We start from the raw sequence: 18117 nt of genomic DNA on the forward strand, positions 1-18117 counted from the left end.
CCCAAGAATGGAAGATTTGAGACTGGGCAATATGTAATAAGGCACCAGACTCAAGTTATATTGGCCCAGGCATGGAGCTAGACGTTATGAAGCCAACAGCACCCCCAGACTTGTGGTTTCCTTTATATGCCAAAACATTTGACTCCAAAGTCCCACTTGTTGCCTTTGATAAGGAATGCTTAACCCTCATCTCCACTATATTTAATTACTTTTTGCACAGCTGAGGGGGGGAAACACCATTAAGGAGTATTTGCAGGAGAAAACTAGGAAGTACAGGATGGAGGCCCCTCCCTCTCCCGCTGGGCCTTCTCATTTATGACTACATTTCGATCCCATCCATCTTCTGAAGCAAGTGCCCTCCCAGAGTTATTGGAGTACAACTCCCATCATGCCTGACCTCAAGAGCTCAAGGCAGTGTGCATCTTTATTTTCCATTTAGTCAACCCTGTAAGGTAGATTCTGTTACGATATGGATGCAATGCAGCTGCAAAGTGCTAGCTTGAAAAGTAAACATGATGGGAATGTTGGGACTGTCCGTGGGAAACAGAGGGACAGTCAATTCACAGTGCGAAGCGCCGGAATTAGCTCAGAGTGTAATATGAGCTCTTCCGTTTGTTCCTGTCCAGGAAGTGTTTGTTACTAGACTGCTGAAGCTTGAAGAGAGCAGTCATGCTTTTTGTAACGCTGCAAAGAGAGAAATAAAGGCATGTAAATACGTTTCTGTCTATCTCTTTCCCCTGCCAGGGGGGGCAGGAAAGAGGGGTGTGTTCTTCTCACGCTGAGAAGGATCGCCTATTGCGACCTAGCCTGGATCTTGCTGGGGAATGCAGCCAGGGAAGTCAACAGGGAATCATGCCGGGTGCCTGAGAGAGTTGCCAGTTTCTCCTGATAAAGGCTTGATTTCTGACAGATTCGGCAGAGATAAAGCGATACTTTTTGAAGGGACGCAGTACACTTTGCAACCATGTGCTGAATGGAACCTAAACCTCCCCAGCCTATGTGCAGCACTCTATCCAGGGCACTCTGCCTCATCGGCAAACACGGATTTAGTAATGCACGATTGCCTATAGATCAAGGGATGGTGTGGCCCACCATCCGCTGTTGGACTTCAACTCCCATCATCCTTTGCCAACCCCTGATACAGACTGTGGCAGATTCTGAGTTCTACTTGGCTCCAACAGGACTCACAGACCCGGAATCAGTCTGAATGACCTTGTGTATTGGGAGTTAACAAAAATAGTTTTGTGGGTGAACCAGTACAAGTTGTTCTTTCTTTTTCCTCACATCTCCCCAGCGCAGAAGACTGTGATCAAGCGAAAGCTTCTCCCGTTCCTTTCCACCCCTCAACTTTGCCTCAGGGACACAGTGTGAGAGAGGCCTCAGGGGACCACAGCCAAAAGAAAGGGTAAAGCTTCTCTGTGAAGGAGCCCCTCAAGGTGAAGAGTGTTTCTGAGCTACAAGGGTCGGAGAACATCACCCGCCCTGCCTCATAGTCCAAGCTAACGAGAATCCTACGGGTCGGAGTCTCTGGCTCTGCCACATTTGCTGGCGTTGTAGGAAGGAGCTGGTAGGGCCCCAACTCCACAGCCCAAACCCCATGTTCTGGTTGAAGTACCACAGACCTCTTCCTTTCCACAGATTCCTGAGCTACACCAAGGGCCCAACCGCAGCGGCCTTTCACATCTACCAGCCAGTGGTGGCGGCCGCTCAAGAAGCCCTCAGAGCCCAGCACACAGAAAGAGGGGTGGAATCTTCTAGAAGTGTCGAGGTAAGGTGGGAAGCCATCCCTGCGGCTCACGGTCCTCCGGTCAGCTGAAATCGCCAGGTTAGGATGAGCTGAATCGGGATCCAAGGTGATGATCTCTGTAATAACACAGAGGAATGTGTGCCTCTATCTACATCACATATGAAGCACCTGCACAGATAAGATCTTCGCTCTAGATTATTAATAAAAGGAGAAACTGGCTGCCCAGCTTAGTATTATTGCACTCGCTCCAATTCCCTGAGTGATGAGACGTTTCAGCAGTGCAGAGCTTACTATACAGTGGTGCCCTGCAAGACGAATGCCTCGCAAGACGGAAAACCCACTAGACGAAAGGGTTTTCCGTTTTGGAGGTGCTTCGCAAAATGAATTTCCTATGGGCTTGCTTCGCAAGACGAAAATGTCTTGCAAGTTCCTGCGGGTTTTTTCCCCTTTCCCCCCCTTTTTCTAAGCCGCTAAGCCGCTTATCAGCTGATCCGCTAAGCTGCTTAACAGCTGATCCGCTAAGCCGCTTATCCGCTGATCCGCTAATCAGCTGATCCGCTAAGCCGCTAATAGCGCTAATCCGCTAATGGGCTTGCTTCACAAGACGAAAAAACCGCAAGACGAAGAGACTCGCGGAACGGATTCTTTTCGTCTTGCGAGGCACCGCTGTATTTGGTTTCCATTGGAAGGTTACTGGAGGCATTTATTTTTTTACATCTAAATAGGGCTGTTTTTCAGCTGGAACTCATCGGAGGCACCCCTAAAAGTGGCTGTAGTGCCCCTAAAAGCTCAACAACTTAGGGTTGTCCTCCCCACCCCACTCTCCCACTTTATATAAGGGTCTGGTGACTTCTTTCAGTGTATCTGAAGAAGTGTGCATGCACACGAAAGCTTATACCCAGAACAAACTTAAAAAGGTAAAGGTAAAGGTACCCCTGCCCGTACAGGCCAGTCTTGACAGACTCTGGGGTTGGTGCGCCCATCTCACTCAAGAGGCCGGGGGCCAGCGCTGTCCGGAGACACTTCCGGGTCACGTGGCCAGCGTGACAAAGCTGCATCTGGCGAGCCAGCGCAGCACACGGAAACGCCGTTTACCTTCCCGCCAGTAAGCGGTCCCTATTTATCTACTTGCACCCGGGGGTGCTTTCGAACTGCTAGGTTGGCAGGCGCTGGGACCGAGCAGCGGGAGCGCACCCCGCCGCGGGGATTCGAACCGCCGACCTTCCGATCGGCAAGCCCTAGGCGCTGAGGCTTTTACCCACAGCGCCACCCGCGTCCCTAGAACAAACTTAGTTGGTCACTAAGGTGCTACTGGACAATTTTTTTTTTTTTATTTCATCCCAAAAACGTGAGAGTTCCTGCGCCTCTTTTTCTAGAAAAAAAAGCACTGCATATAAATACAAGTCTCGCTATCCGAACACATTGCATTCTCAGGAAATTGCTTGTAAAGGCAAACATTTGCTTAACGAGTCAACAATTTCCCTGGATTCCTACGTGGAAATTTCTAATGCGTTCCCAGCCATAGAGTTTTGACCCCGAATCGAAAAACAAAAACAGGGAAAATCCTCTGAAACCTTGCAAAAGGCAAACAAGGAAGGGGGAAATGATCTTACTTGTCCAATCTACCTCCTCCCCTTTCTACCACGGTTTCATGGTTGCTGCTGCAAACCAGCAAAACAAAAAATTAAGGCTTGCTCAAGGCCGGTTATTTATTTACTGTGCTACATGCAGGTCCAACTGTTTGGATATCTCAATCTGCGGTGTGTATAGCGAGGCTTGGGGTACTAATTCCTCATGTTTGGATAAGTGGATTTTTGTATAACGGAAGTGGTATAGTAATCCCTGGCATGCTTTTGTCTCTATACCCGTTCTCCTGACCACTCTATACTAAAAACCCAACTCTACCTGAACTTATTCAATGTCCATTGTAAAAAAAAAAAGGGGGGGGGGGAGGAGATCTTCCTCCCATTCCATCTTGGAAGTACCATGTCTAGGATATAACTAACATTATCAATGCTACTATTAACATAGAAAGAGCCAAAGGTAGGATGCAGCCATTGTGGCTAGTTCCAATTGATAGCCACTGATGTTCCATGAATGACTAATTTTTATTTTTTTTTAAACCAGCCAAGTTGTGGTCTTCACTGCCTCTTGTGGCAGTGAGTTCCACAGTGCACCTGTGTGTTGTTGCGCAAAAAAGTTAGTGCGAAGTACTAACCTCTCATCTCGTTCATATGCTCCCACAGGGCAGTCTTCTTCCGAGAGAGATGGGAAATTCTCTCTTCCAATTCCATGGTGGACAACGGCGACCATTTTGGAAAGTTCCAGTTTTTGCACCTACCGCGAAAGAGAGAGAAAAATCAGGTGGCTTCTAGGCACATAATCCTGTTTGGCAGAAACTCTGGGCTGTATACAACTACAGAGCAGATGCACTGAAATTGAAGCGACGACGCGGGTGGCGCTGTGGGTTAAACCACGGAGCCTTGGACTTGCCGATCAGAAGGTCGGTGGTTCGAATCCCTGCGACGGGATGAGCTCCCGTTGCTCGGTCTCTGCTCCTGCCAACCTAGCAGTTCGAAAGCACGTCAAAGTGCAGGTAGATAAATAGGTACCGCTCCGGTGGGAAGGTAAACGGCATTTCTGTGCGCTGCTCTGGTTCGCCAAAAGTGACTTAGTCATGCTGGCCACATGACCTGGAAGCTGTAAGCCGGCTCCCTTGGCCAATAAAGCAAGATGAGTGCCGCAACCCCAGAGTCGGCCACGAATGGACTTAATAGTCAGGGGTCCCTTTACCTTTAAATTAACAGCATCTGAGTATGACTGAAGGTGGATACATGCCTGTCAGGCTGGTTGTTGACAGAATGAATCACACTTACAGCCACAGTTGCTTACCTCTTCAAGAGGCTCCCAGCATCCTAAAGGAGGGAAAGAAATGGAGAGAAAGCAGAATTGTAAGGGGTGCCCTTTCACAGTATCATAATTCTCAACTCAAAATTCCTCCAGGAACTATGTGGTAGGGTGGGGAGTAATGTATGAACTGGGCTCTCGCTGAAGTCTAGTTTTGTGGCGGGGCGGCTTATTAAATTTGTATATTTGTATTCTATTGCTTTTGAGTGCTTCCAGACGACCTATTTACCAAGCCTTCTTTCCAATCTGTTTGCAGGGAGTTTAGAGGCTGCTGCACCGAAGCAAGTCTTATACTGTGCTCTTTGTAAGTTAGCAAAAATGTGTAAGACAGGTACAAATGTCTGTTGGAAATGTAAAGAAAAAGGCACCTCCTATCATATGTGGTGGACATGTAAGGTAATAAAAGTATTCTGGGAAATGATATACACTGAACTGAAAAAAATGTTTAAAATAACTTTTTCATAAAAAAACAAACCAGAGGCTTTTCTATTAGGAATTGTGGGTGCTGGAATTCCAAGGGCGCAGAAAAGACTTTTTATGTACGTGAAGACAGCTGCACGGATGTTGTTAGTCCAGAGATTGAAAGAAGATAAAGTCCCTACCAGAGAAAAATGGCAAATCAAGTTGTTGGATTATGCCAAAATGGCAAAACTGACCAGAAAGCTCAGGAACCAAGAAAACTAGAACTTTAAGAAAGGATGGGGGAAATTTATAATTTATCTTGGAGACCACTGTAAACAGATGAAAACGTTAGCAGGATTGCAATAACACTCGTAATGTAGCAAGTGGAATTTGCTGCCAAGGAGTGTGGTGGAGTCTCCTTCTTTGGAGGTCTTTAAGCAGAGGCTTGACAACCATATGTCAGGAGTGCTCTGATGGTGTTTCCTGCTTGGCAGGGGGTTGGAATCGATGGCCCTTGTGGTCTCTTCCAACTCTATGATTCTATGATTCTAAGTACTATGGAGATAATGGACTTGTATAACATATGGACTATTGAAAAGATGCAATAGAAAAGGTTTAACAACAGAACCCAAGGAGGGGAAGGTGGGAAATCCAGAGATTCGAGGGAATCTTGTCATTTTGGGTGTGTTGTGGTATAATTATAAACTTAAATATGTAAAACCAAATAAAAATTATTTTTTTAAAAAAGTAAAAATAAAAATAACTTATAGTTGTGTTTTCCAGGAAGTTTCATTGTACATTAACAGATCTTGCACACCATTCTCTCAAAACAGAAGCACCTTCTGTTTTCAATGTTCCCAAAGCGCTTGGCTTTGGAGTATGCAGTGGCTTAAAAACTCTCCCTTTCATGCTGACTGCCAGCTCCAAGACGCTGGAGAGAGGAACCCTGCAGCAAAAATAGCAATGTGTCTTCAACCCCACTCCCTGCACAAAAGACACTGAACCACCAGCCCTTGCTTTTACCTTGAGGAGCTCAGTATCTGGCCGCTGACAAATTTGCTCCAGCTCAACTATCAGTCCTCGTAGAAGCGGCGCCCCCTGCAGGATCTTGTTCTCATTCTCCCGCTGCCTTCTCTTCAGCTCACTGGCCACTTCCGAAAGCCCCTGTAGGGCATGGCTCTCCCTGTCCTGCAGGGTCTTCCTTAACTGCTGGAACACGTGGGCAGTTCTCTGCCTCTCGGCTTCCGCACGGCCCTGCGGAGGAAGGAACGGGAAACGGTGCCACTCCAAAAGGGTAAGGACAGGTAACATCGAAAAGCACCTTTTCTCCTTGCTTGCTGCAGCAAAACCAGAGTATCGGGAGTCGAGTAAGTTCAGCAATGCTCCTGGATACCAGTCGCTGGAAAATACAGGAAGGGAGGGCGCCCTTTTGCTGGGCTTCCCACAAGCAACTGCTCAGCCGCTGTGAGGACTGTGGCTCAGTGGTAAAGTATCCGGCTTGAATACGAAAGATTCCAGGTGTCAGCTAACAACCTTACACCATGCATTTGCCACCATGTCTAGTTTGGGTCTTATGCTTGGGGTTTTGCTTACATCTATGGGACACAGGTGGCGCTGTGGGTTAAACCACAGAGCCTAGGGCTTGCCGATCAGAAGGACTGTGGTTCGAATCCCCGCGACGGGGTGAGCTCCCATTGCTCTGTCCCTGCTCCTGCCAACCTAGCAGTTCGAAAGCACGTCAAAGTGCAAGTAGATAAATAGGTACTGCTCCGGCGGGAAGGTAAAGAAGGTAAACGGCATTTCCATGTCCTGCTCTGGTTCACCAGAAGCGGATTAGTCATGCTGGCCACATGACCCGGAAGCTGTATGCCGGCTCCCTTGGCCAATAAAGCGAGATGAGCGCCGCAACCCGAGTCAGTCACGACTGGACCTAATGGTCAGTGGTCCCTTTACCTTTAAGGCAGGCATAGGCAAATTCGGACCTCCAGATGTTTGGGGACTACAACTCCCATGATCCCTAGCTAACAGGACTAGTGGTCAGGGATGATGGGAATTGTAGTCCCAAAACGTCTGGAGGGCCGAGTTTGCCTATGCCTGATCAAAGGTTTGGGCTGAGGACTATACTCTATATCCTACCCCGGTCTGAAATGCAGCAACCCTGCTTTTTGTCTCGACTTCCCCAACAACAGTGTTTCCCAAACTTGGGTCTCTGGCTGTTTTCGGACTACAACTCCCATCATCCCTAGCTGACAGAACCAGTGGTCAGGGATGATGGGAACTGTAGTCCAAAAGCAGCCAGAGACCAAAGCTTGGGAAACCGTCCCCTACAAGGTACGGATTGGGGTTACTGTGTGCTATCGATTCAGCAGCACAACTGCTCTCTATTTGTGTAGCCTAGACTGGCATTTGCCTCTTAAATGCTAGGTATATACATACGTGTGCCACCCAGAGTTACACATTTTGATCTGTGGCACCAGTGCTTCAAGAGCTGCTGTTGCTATTTGTCGCCCCAGCTGGTCTGACAGCGTTTGCCGGATGGACATACACATTCTGACACAAAATGTGCCTCTTTTCTAAGTGATGTCACTCAAGCCCCAAATATACCTCAAGGAGCATCTCCACTCCCATTGTTCTGCCCAGACACTGAGGTTCAGCTCCGAGGGCTTTCTGGCAGTTCCCTCACGTGAGAAGCCAAGTTACAGGGAACCAGGCAGAGGGCCTTCTCAGTAGTGGCGCCTGCCCTGTGGAACGCCCTCCCACCAGATGACAAAGAAATAAACAACTATCTGACTCTTAGACGACATCTGAAGGCAGCCCTGTTTAGGGAAGCTTTTAATATTTGATGAATTATTGTGTTTTTAATATTGGATTTGGATTTGATATCCCGATTTATCACTACCCGAAGGAGTCTCAAGGCGGCTAACATTCTCCTTTCCCTTCCTCCCCCACAACAAACACTCTGTGAGGTGAGTGGGGCTGAGAGACTTCAGAGAGAAGTGTGACTGGCCCAAGGTCACCCAGCAGCTGCATGTGGAGGAACGGAGATGCGAACCCAGTTCACCAGATTACAAGTCCACTGCTCTTAACCACTACACCACACTGGCTCTCTGTTGAGAGCCACCCAGAGTGGCTGGGGAAACCCAGCCAGATGGGCGGGGTAATATAATAATAATAATAATAATAATAATAATAATAATAATAATGATGACAGCTTTGCCTAAGAAGGTGAACTTACCAGCAGCATCTCCAGCCTCTTCCCTTGGTTCACTGCAAGGACCTCCCTGCTGTCCCTCTCGCTTTTCAACCAGGCCAGGTGGTGCTGAAACTGGGCCTGCCAAAAGCAAAGAGCAGATGGGTGTTCAAGGCTTAGGGAGTGGGCAGTTCTGGGTTTCTGCATCGTTCTCCTCCCTCCATAGGCGTGAGCAAGGCAAGCAGATCATAGGCAGTTCTAGGATGCCCAAACACTCCTGAGAGATGTAGGACCTCAAGCCTCCTTACAAGGTGTGCACTCTTTCCTGCAAGGTTCTAGTTCTAGGTTCCTGCAAGCGCCTGGTAGGAGGATCCTGAAAACCCATTTCAGACAATGGCGAGGCTCCCAAAATGTGAACCCTCACAAAGCCTTCCATCTCAAAATGCCCTGTGACTGCAGGTCGTAGGCAAGTTTCTAAGAGCCAAAGTGCATTCCATATGCAAACAGAAAGAGTAGCCAAACAGCCTGTTTTAACTTGAAAAATCCACTGGAGGGGGCAGAGGCTGAGAGTGGAAGAAGCAGGTGGAGGGGAAAATAAATGCTTTAACTCTTTTCCCCACCAGCCATTTCCCTACTACAAAACCACCCCTGAGAAACTTCGTTCCTGCACAGGGTTTAAAATGCATGGTTGTGTGCATCACATGGGTTTTTTTAATGCCTCAAGTTATGAAATAAAGAAATATGGAAATGATGTCAAATTAAATAACTGGGAGCGGGGAAGCTAACTGAAAATAAAAGCAAAATGCGAAGCTCGAGTACAGCTTGTGCTGGGAGGAGCCCATTGCTTGGAAGTCAGCAGGAAAAAGCCAGGAATACTTGCGTGCCCCACTGCAGCTAGGCCAGGGGTGGGGGAACTCACAGCCCACAAGATGTTGCTGGATTACACCTCCTATCCTCCCTGATCACTGGCCGTGTTAGCCGGTGCTGAAGGGGACAGGAATCCATTAACATCTGCTGCACACCAAGCTCTTACTACTTGCAGAAGTACAGTGGTACCTCGGGTTACATACGCTTCAGGTCACAGACGCTTCAGGTTACAGACTCCGCTAACCCAGAAATAGTGCTTCAGGTTGAGAACAGAAATCGTGCTCCGGCGGTGCAGCAGCAGCAGGAGGCCCCATTAGCTAAAGTGGTGCATCAGGTTAAGAACAGTTTCAGGTTAAGTACGGACCTCTGGAACGAATTAAGTACTTAACCCAAGGTACCACTGTACCGTAGTTTTTGCAGAACATGTTCCCCTGTTTGGGTGTGCAAACAGATCCTCAATGAGTCTGATTTCGCTGCAGTTACTGTGCATGCAGAGATCTTTTTTTTAAAAAAAAAAAAAAGCTAGAAAACTTTGGTGTTTAAAGGGGCGAGATGAGAGCTGGACTCTGCTCTTCCTCCCACCAAACAGATGAATGGCTAGATTTTAGCTTGCTTTTAGCATGCGTTCTGTTCTGGCGTAGGATCAGAATAGGCAGTGTGTTGGGTAATGGAAAGGAAGTACAGTGGTGCCTCGCAAGACGAAATTAATCCGTTCCGCAAGTCTCTTCGTCTTGCGGTTTTTTCGTCTTGCGAAGCACGGCTATTAGCGGCTTAGCGTCTATTAGCGGCTTTAAGAAAAAGGAAACAAACTCGCAAGAACTTGCAAGACGTTTTGTCTTGCGAAGCAAGCCCATAGGGAAATTCGTCTTGCGGAACGACTCAAAAAATGGAAAACTCTTTCGTCTTGCGCGTTTTTCGTCATGCGAGGCATTCGTCTTGCGGGGCACCACTGTAGGCAGTGAACTATAGTTCTGCATATTTATATTCAAGTGCACATAACAGTACAGGCAGGGAACTTGTGGCCTTCCATTTATTGTCGGGTCCAACTCCCATCAGTCCCAACCAGCATAGCCAATGAGCAGGTGCGATGGGAGTTGTAGTTCAGGAACATTCCCGGGGCTGAAGATTCCCCAAAAGCTGCTCTAGAAACAGGGAAGGATATTTATGAATACGATCTTGGACTGCTGGCATTTTGTGGATTCATGGTTTTTCATACAATTAACAAATCTTTATATGGACACTATAAATTATATGGAATGGTATATATATCTACATAAAGCTGATACGCGTGAAGTCATAGGATAGAATATGATGTAACTTTAGCTCATAGCTGTCAACTTTTCCCTTTTCTTGTGAGGAATCCTATTCGGAATAAGGGAATTTCCGTTAAAAAAAAAGTAAAACGTTGACAGCTATGCTTTACCTACACACTGCATATGTGTCGTTTGTGTGTGTGTGGCTGTGTGTGTGTTTTTTTTTTCTTTTATTGTTTCGATAAATAAAGCAATAAGGAGGGGTGCTGCAATTCCTAAGAAATCCTTCGCGTGCAAAATGCACCCCTAAATCTCTCACCTAGCCCCCCTATCAAAAGCAAAATAATGTTTTGTTTTTAATGCAAGTATCTCGTGAACAGAGATCACTGGAGCAAACGCACCCCAAGCTACCATCCTTCCCACTATTCTGGGCTGCGTGCAAAGCTCGCCTTACTCACGAGTAGCCCTACTGAAGGCAATGAACTTGACTGATTGCGGGGGTGGGTGGGCGTCATTCCTTCCGACGGGAACTTCGTGGGAAGGCGCCGCTGCTCTCGCTGCCTTTTTTACCTTGTACTCCTCGGCTGCCTCGTCCGCGGGGACCACCGCGTGAGATCGGTGCTCCTTGGATCTGTCGCAGACCACGCAGATGAGAGCCTCGTCCGCCCGGCAGAACAACTTCAGCGGCTCCCGGTGCTGCCGGCACACCGGCGCCGATCCTGGGCTGCTGCTGCCGGCCGGCGGCGGGGAAGGCGCGGCCGGAGAGGCGCCGGCGAGCGAGGCCAGCTCCTTGGCCCTCTCGGCCACTTTGCCCAGCTGCGCGTTGGGCCGGAGCTTCCTGGAGCGGGACCTCTTCCTGCACTGCGGGCAGGGGAAGCAGCTGCCGCCCAGGCCGCTCCAGTAGGCGGTGATACAGGCGCGGCAGAAGTTGTGCTCGCAGTTCAGGATCACCGGGTCGCCGAAGTAATCCAGGCAGATCGGGCAGAAGAGCTCTTCCTGCAGGGCGCGGGCGGCGGCGGTGGCGGCGGCCATGGAGGAAGGAGGGAGAAGCAGCGCTTTTTTGCAACGGCCCCGGCTGGCACCGCCTGCCTCTTTCTTGCTCAGGCGTGCAAAAATAAACATCCGCCACCCAAAACCGAAAGTAGGCGGGGAGAAAGCCAGAAGTGGGTGTGCACGATAAAAGGAAACTCTGGAAAGTGGGGAGGGGGGGCGCGTGGAAGCTAAATACGTGGCTATTTCTACACCGCTTACTGCATGAGAAATTATCTCCAAGGGGTGTACATAAAGTAAAGCAGGCACGGGGAAACTTTTGGCCCGCAGACGTCGCTGAACTACAGTTCCCACCATCCCACAGCTTGGCCCATGCTTGCTGGGGCTGTTGGGAGTTGTAGTTCAACAACACCTGGCAGGCCAAAGGTTTTCCTCCACGCCTGGAGTAAGGGGTAGATCCACAAGAAGCAGATTTGATGCACAGAGAATCCGGGGAACTGCCGTTTTCCCCTCGAAGAGTTCCAATTCCTGGTACCCTTAAACTACAGTTCCCATTATTTTTGGGGGGTAAGTTATGGGCTTTGAACGTGTGTGTGCTATAGAGTGTGGAGCTACCACAAAGTAACGGACAACTTAAAACAGCAATACTAAAGTTATATATACAAAGGTTACATTTAGACAAATTAAGAGATAAACCGCAATTCCTTCACCTGATCCCTTTCCCACTCCCGTGTCTCCCTGTCACAGCAGCCTGGCTTTTGGCTATGCCTTCACCCGCCCAGTTCCCCACCGGGGGCCCAAACTTACAACCACAACAGCTCACCGCGGAGAGGAACCCTGGAAAGTGTTGACACACCCCCCCCCCCCGGTCTCTCCCTCTCTGGGTTTGCTTTTTATGGACAAGCAAAGTATTGGAGAAAGCTTCCTCAGGCCACCGGCAGCTGTGGCCCAAGAAGAAGAAGAGTTTGGATTTGATACCCCACCTTTCACTACCCGAAGGAGTCTCAAAGCGGCTAACATTCTCCTTTCCCTTCCTCCCCCACAACAAACACTCTGTGAGGTGAGTGGGGCTGAGAGACTTCAGAGAAGTGTGACCGGCCCAAGGTCACCCAGCAGCTGCATGTGGAGGAGCGGGGAATCGAACCTGGTTCCCCAGATTACAAGACTACCGCTCTTAACCACTACACCACACTGGCTCTCAAGCAGCAGTCAGCTGCACTCCCCAAAGCCAGTTCCAGGCTAGAGCCGGTTTGGGCAAGTTTCCCAGGGGGTCCTCAGGATGGGGAAAGTTCAGCCCCCCCCCCCCAATACTACCAGTTGTTGCGTTTTTGGCCTTTGGCTGCTTCTGCTCCTCCTCCAGCTGCTTTCCAGTTAGTTCAGTTTGAGTTGCAAACTGGTCATTAAAAGGGTTGCTCATCGGTGTTAGCCCTACTCATAGTAGATCCACTAAAAATAGTGATGGACCAAGAGACACCCACCTGGGCTGCAGGTCTGTGTAAACCTATACTTCACTCCAGCCGTTTGCTAGAGCAACTCTTTCAAACTTCAAGCCTGGCCCCCCTGCTAGATCTTGTTAAGTAGTGAGCTGCCCATGAGCCTAATCACCTAGATTACATCTTGAACTTTTTAGGGGTCTTTGAGAGGGACATCTCTGTTGGGGGGGGGGGAAGGGTTCCGGCCGCTCTCTTTCCCCGTACACTTCTTTCACAATTTGCAGCCCTTAATCTCTCCTGCAGGGGGCGTTAAGCACATGTTTTGCATGTTCGAAATCCATGTTGCATGTTCAAAAATGCAATGGGAAGAAAGACTTAAACGGAATTGACTTAAAAGGAAGATGTAATTCCAAACATTATTTTACACTTCATCTTGGCATGAAAGCCTCTTAAATATGCATAGTTAACCTTGCCGGTGGATACGGTCCCAACTCTGCATTATCGCAAGGAGTGAAAAAGAAAGAAAATTATTTTAGACAGCCTTTGGTTTGACTACAAAGACCAAATTTCTTTCTTTAAAAAATAAATAAAATTGATGGGACAACAAGCTCAGGCGTTCAAATCCTTTTCTGAATGGTGGAGTGAATTCACATGGATAAATTTAGTGTAAAAAACAGATAGCCACAGGCGAAGACTTTTCCACAATCGCAGCAACACTGTTGTGGGAATTACTTGTGGGTGGTTGCGGCTTCCTCCATGGGCAGCCTGGCTCACATATTTATTCCCTCTGTGTGAATGCATCCCATGGGAGAGCGAGAACAAGTTGCCTGGAGAAGGTGTTGAACAGCTGAACCCATCAAGCATACTATGTGTGGCTATCCTGTGACACAAGATTGGCCCTCGGTGGTTGGGTAAGGGCATATCGTAACGGTTCCACAGCTTCTGCAACGGTAAATGCTGGCATTGAACCTTGTTGGTGATAAAATATCCCTTCTCTAAACTTGTGAAGGCGGCATGTCAGCCCATGGAGTCCAGCTGGTGACCCCTGGTGTTCAAAATCAAGTCAGTGTGCCGACCCAACACCACCCTCCCACAAGACAGGCCCCATCGCAGAACTGGGTGTCTCAGAACCGCACAGAGCTTCCAACTTCTTTTCCCAGTCTTCCGTATCTTCTCAGTCTTGTAGTTAATCCACCTACGCTGTGTAAGGCTAATTTCTGCCAGTCCTCACTGCTCAAGTGGTTCAGGAGACAATCCCTGCCTCAGAGGCATCTTCTGGAGGGCTGACTTGGCCTGTTCTATTTGCTCCAGCTCGGAATGCAGCAAGGAAATCTGTGACAAAAAAGAAGGTTAAACGCGCAGATGAAGCATCACTGCTACCAGTGAAATAAAGGAGGGCCTTGGCTGTTACTAATACAGACTTATTTTCCCAAAAGTTCATACCCAAAGGATGTCACAAACATGTATTTATGCTATTTTGTTTGCTGAAACTTGCAGTATAATCCTATGGACATCAGCTCTAAGAAAAAGTTTATGGTTGAATAGCAAAGCACAGGACAGATATACTATTATAACAGAAGAAAATTATAATGAGGGCACGGAGACTCCACATACCCTTTCCACAGCAAAAAGACTGATACTGATGAATTGGAAAAATAAAAATGTGGCTCCCTTCTACGATTGGATTGAAGACTTCTACAAACTCGCAACATATGAGCAACTTGCATATAAATGCAGACTTGCCATGGACAAATTCAATGATATTTGGAATCCATTCTTACACCAGGCTAAGATCTGGTGAAGTACAATAACAACCTTGTAAGGTATACAGTTTTGGGGTTTTTTCCCTCCCCCCCCCTTTACTTTCCCTTCTACACAGGTGCTGTTTCTATTTCTCTTTTTCTCTCTTTTATTTACATCTTGCCATGTTTAGTGCACATATAACTATGTACTTTTTGAACTTTCAATAAAGATGTTAAAAGAAAAAGAAAATTATAATGAGGAATATTTTTTTGTCGAAAGCCTAAAATGAAAGGGGGAAAAAAGTATTGTTTTCCAGAACAAAAATGAAGTATTTCAATAATACCCATATGCTCTTTTTTTGGTGACACTCAAAAGGTTTGTTTCTCTCGAACCAAACCATAGTACCACTTGCAGTTTTGTTCGGCGAAAATAAAGTCACGAGTTTGGGCTCAGACAATGCAATAAAGTTTGTTACAATCCAACTTTTGAGCCACACAATCCAGATTGCCACTTGCTCATGTTGCACAATTAAACATTAGGTAAAGGGACCCCTGACCATTAGGTCCAGTCGTGACCGACTCTGGGGTTGCGGCGCTCATCTCGCTTTATTGGCCGCGGGAGCCGGTGTACAGCTTCCGGGTCATGTGGCCAGCATGGCGAAGCCGCTTCTGGCGAACCAGAGCAGCGCACGGAAACGCCATTTACCTTCTCGCTGGAGTGGTACCTATTTATCTACTTGCACTTTGATGTGCTTTCGAATTGCTAGGTTGGCAGGAGCAGGGACTGAGCAACGGGAGCTCACCCCGTCGCCACCCATGTCCCACAATTTACCGCCACAACATTACCTGTTGTTTAATGTGGTGTGCAACCATAGCCACCTCCCATAGCAGTTAATACCTTTTGCTGGTGATCCAGTTTGGCTTTTGGGGAGACCTGCTCCTGATATCTGGCCCCTTGAACCCGTACGGTGAGATCTGCCAGCTGCTGCTCCAGTTTCTTTTGCCGAGATGCAACTTTGAGGAGTTCCTTTTGGGGATCAACCAATCCCTATGGTGAGAGAAGCGTCACAGGTTCAATGCATGATATACATTTAAAAGAACCTCCTTCTAGACCTCCTTGAAGTTACTCCCTGAAAGGTGGCCATAATCCTCCCACAATGCATTTCACCTGGTCATCACTGTTACAAGAATTTTAAGGTCTCAAATGTAGAATAAATATTGACAAATGCACACATATCTAAATATATGAACCATGTGTCTGAAACAGTAAAGGTAAAGGGACCCCTGACCATTAGGTCCAGTCACGGACGACTCTGAGCGAGAGCCCAGTTCATACATTACTCCCCACCCTACCACATAGTTCCTGGAGGAATTTTGAGTTGAGAATTATGATACTGTAAAAGGGCACCCCTTACAATTCTGCTTTTTCTCCATTTCCTTCCCCCTTTAGGATGCTGGGAGCCTCTTGAAGAGGTAAGCAACTGTGGCTGTAAGTGTGATTCATTCTGTCAACAACCAGCCCGAGAAGCTTGTAAGCTTGTATCCACCTTCATTCATGCTCAGAGCAGACCCGTTGAAATTAATAGATGCTGTTAATTTAAAGGTAAAGGGACCCCTGACCATTAGGCCCAGTCGCAGCCGACTCTGGGGTTGCGGCGCTCATCTCGCTTTATTGGCCGAGGGAGCCGGCGTACAGCTTCCGGGTCATGTGGCCAGCATGACTGAGCCGCTTCTGATGAACCAGAGCAGCACACGGAAACGCTGTTTACCTTCCCGCTGGAGCGGTACCTATTTATCTACTTGCACTTTGATGTGCTTTCGAACTGCTAGGTTGGCAGGAGCTGGGACTGAACAACGGGAGCTCACCCCGTCACGGGGATTCGAACCGCCAACCTTCTGATCAGCAAGCCCTAGGCTCTGTGGTTTAACCCACACCGCCACCCGCATCCCATCTGAAATAGTACAGAAGAGCAATTCTGATGCCATTTTTACTCTCCCAATGACCTCTAATGTTCCTCTGCAATAAGGGAGGAAAAATGGGGAAAGCCTTCCCATTGTCTTTTGGCTTGCAAATCCTGTCTTAAGGGCACATTTGTGTATGAATAGGGTGAACCTATCTAAAAGGATCTAAAAGTATTTACCATCACAAAAGAATGGCTGGACTGCCCAGGTAATGCAATCAGTGACCATTATCAGACATCCTGTCAGGCAGGATTTCTGCTGTAGATGGCCTCCTTCTGTGATGTATTTATGATGTTTCAGGGGGTGGTGGTCTTGGGCTACTGGGCAAGCAATTTCAAAAGTCTATATAAGGGCTTGTGCAGCATTTTTCAGGGTTCTCAACCCTCCTGCATGTGGTGACCCTATTGCAACAGTTCCTTGAATAAAGATCAGGCTTACTAGCCACTTTGCTTCTCAATATAACTCTGTTTGGCCTCTGTTTTCTCCTACCAATAGGGAACCCACTTAAGGACTCTATATGGGCTCTGGAATACCCCATATGGGAAAGGGAGCAGGTTTTTTTCTTATAACACCACCTTTCTTTGGTTTTCTTATGAACCTGTCTCCTTGAACCAAGCAGTTGCCCCAACGTGGGTCTTACCTGCAGATCTACATAGATGGCAGTGTGCTCGTGCCGCTTCGCAGCCACGCAACTCGCAGGTAGTTCTGCTCCCTCGATACCTGAGAGGAGTTTCAGAGTTCCAGCCAAGGACAAAGTCTGCAGGGATTCTCGATAGGTCTCATATATGCCACGGGGAACTGACTCTGGGCAAACCAGATACACTAGGGACAGACAGAGAGATTCAAAAATACAGGCACTGTCCTCAGACAATCAAAGGTATCAGCCAATTGGAGGGAAGGGGCACCAGTTATACCTTCTATCACAGGCATCCCCAAATTCGGCCCTCCAGATGTTTTGGGACTACAATACCCATCATCCCTGACCACTGGACCTGTTAGCTAGGGATGATGGGAGTTGTAGTCCCAAAACACCTGGAGGGCTGAGTTTGGGGGTACCTGCTCTATCAGGAGTGAGGGAACTATTTTTCTATCCCAGTGACCACATTTCCTTAGTAAGTCCTTGTGCAAAATGAACAGTTTTCCACATAGCAGACATCTGAAGAGGTCTTACCTGTTGGCCGAGCTTTGGTCAGCTGGTAAGTTGCCCTCAGAGCACGGACGGCTCTAATGACTTCCTGTACTAACAGGAAGTTTGCCTCTTCGTCAGGATGACGCCAGTGAGCCTGGAAATGTGGAGGAGGGGGAAACTGTCATGCTTATGATAATATTTTATTCTCTTGTTAATTATGCTGTTTTAAATGTGCATTTTATATTTGACTTCACTTAGCAATGTTTCCTTTGGATTGTTTTTTTTAAAACTTTGTTTGTGTTAAATATGTATTCCGTAGTTGACCTCCTTTGTAATGTTTTATTTTGAAATCTTTTAGTTTCCTGTTAATTATGTTTCTTTGACTGTATATGCTATATTTGACTTTCTTCAGAAATGTTTGATTCTGGATTTTTTTATTGATGTTTAATATGCTGTAAACGGCTTTGAGCTTTTTCTTAAAAATATAAAGTGGTA

General features: G+C 47.6%; 2 protein-coding genes across 4 annotated transcripts in view; both read right to left on the bottom strand.

Moving 5' to 3' along the window:
• Positions 1 to 1198: 1198 nt before the first annotated feature.
• Positions 1199 to 11580, bottom strand: LOC307208658 (E3 ubiquitin-protein ligase TRIM39-like). Its single transcript, XM_079963492.1, has 6 exons — positions 10937 to 11580; positions 8292 to 8387; positions 6080 to 6310; positions 4640 to 4662; positions 3966 to 4084; positions 1199 to 1863 (listed from the first exon to the last, which is right to left on the bottom strand). Exons 1-6 carry the CDS (start codon positions 11486 to 11488, stop codon positions 1355 to 1357), a joined length of 1530 nt encoding a protein of 509 aa, XP_079819618.1. The 5' UTR covers positions 11489 to 11580; the 3' UTR covers positions 1199 to 1354.
• Positions 11581 to 13178: 1598 nt separating this feature from the next.
• VARS2 (valyl-tRNA synthetase 2, mitochondrial) overlaps positions 13179 to 18117 on the bottom strand; it is a 34938-nt gene continuing 29999 nt past the window's right edge. Inside the window, exons 27-30 of one of the 3 annotated variants that reach the window (XM_079958633.1) lie at positions 17665 to 17776; positions 17134 to 17315; positions 15430 to 15579; positions 13179 to 14121 (exon numbers count right to left, since the gene is read on the bottom strand). In XM_079958633.1, the coding sequence (XP_079814759.1) occupies positions 14017 to 14121; positions 15430 to 15579; positions 17134 to 17315; positions 17665 to 17776 (549 nt within the window). In that variant the 3' untranslated portion in view covers positions 13179 to 14016. The remainder of the gene's footprint in view (positions 14122 to 15429; positions 15580 to 17133; positions 17316 to 17664; positions 17777 to 18117) is intronic. The other 2 variants (XM_079958632.1, XM_079958634.1) reach the window with 2 other exon arrangements.

Source organism: Podarcis cretensis (genome assembly GCF_951804945.1).
Source record: "Podarcis cretensis genome assembly, chromosome: 2".
Lineage (NCBI taxonomy): Eukaryota > Metazoa > Chordata > Lepidosauria > Squamata > Lacertidae > Podarcis > Podarcis cretensis.

Bases quoted from the DNA above. Each gene is read 5' to 3' on its own strand.
- LOC307208658 (XM_079963492.1), bottom strand. From the start codon at position 11,488: ATGTTTATTTTTGCACGCCTGAGCAAGAAAGAGGCAGGCGGTGCCAGC. The intron at 4,663-6,079 runs GTAAAAGCAAGG...TCCCTCCTTTAG, and splicing joins CAGATACTGAGCTCCTCAAG to GATGCTGGGAGCCTCTTGAA. The intron at 1,864-3,965 runs GTTAGTACTTCG...GTGTTATTACAG, and splicing joins GCATATGAACGAGATGAGAG to AGATCATCACCTTGGATCCC.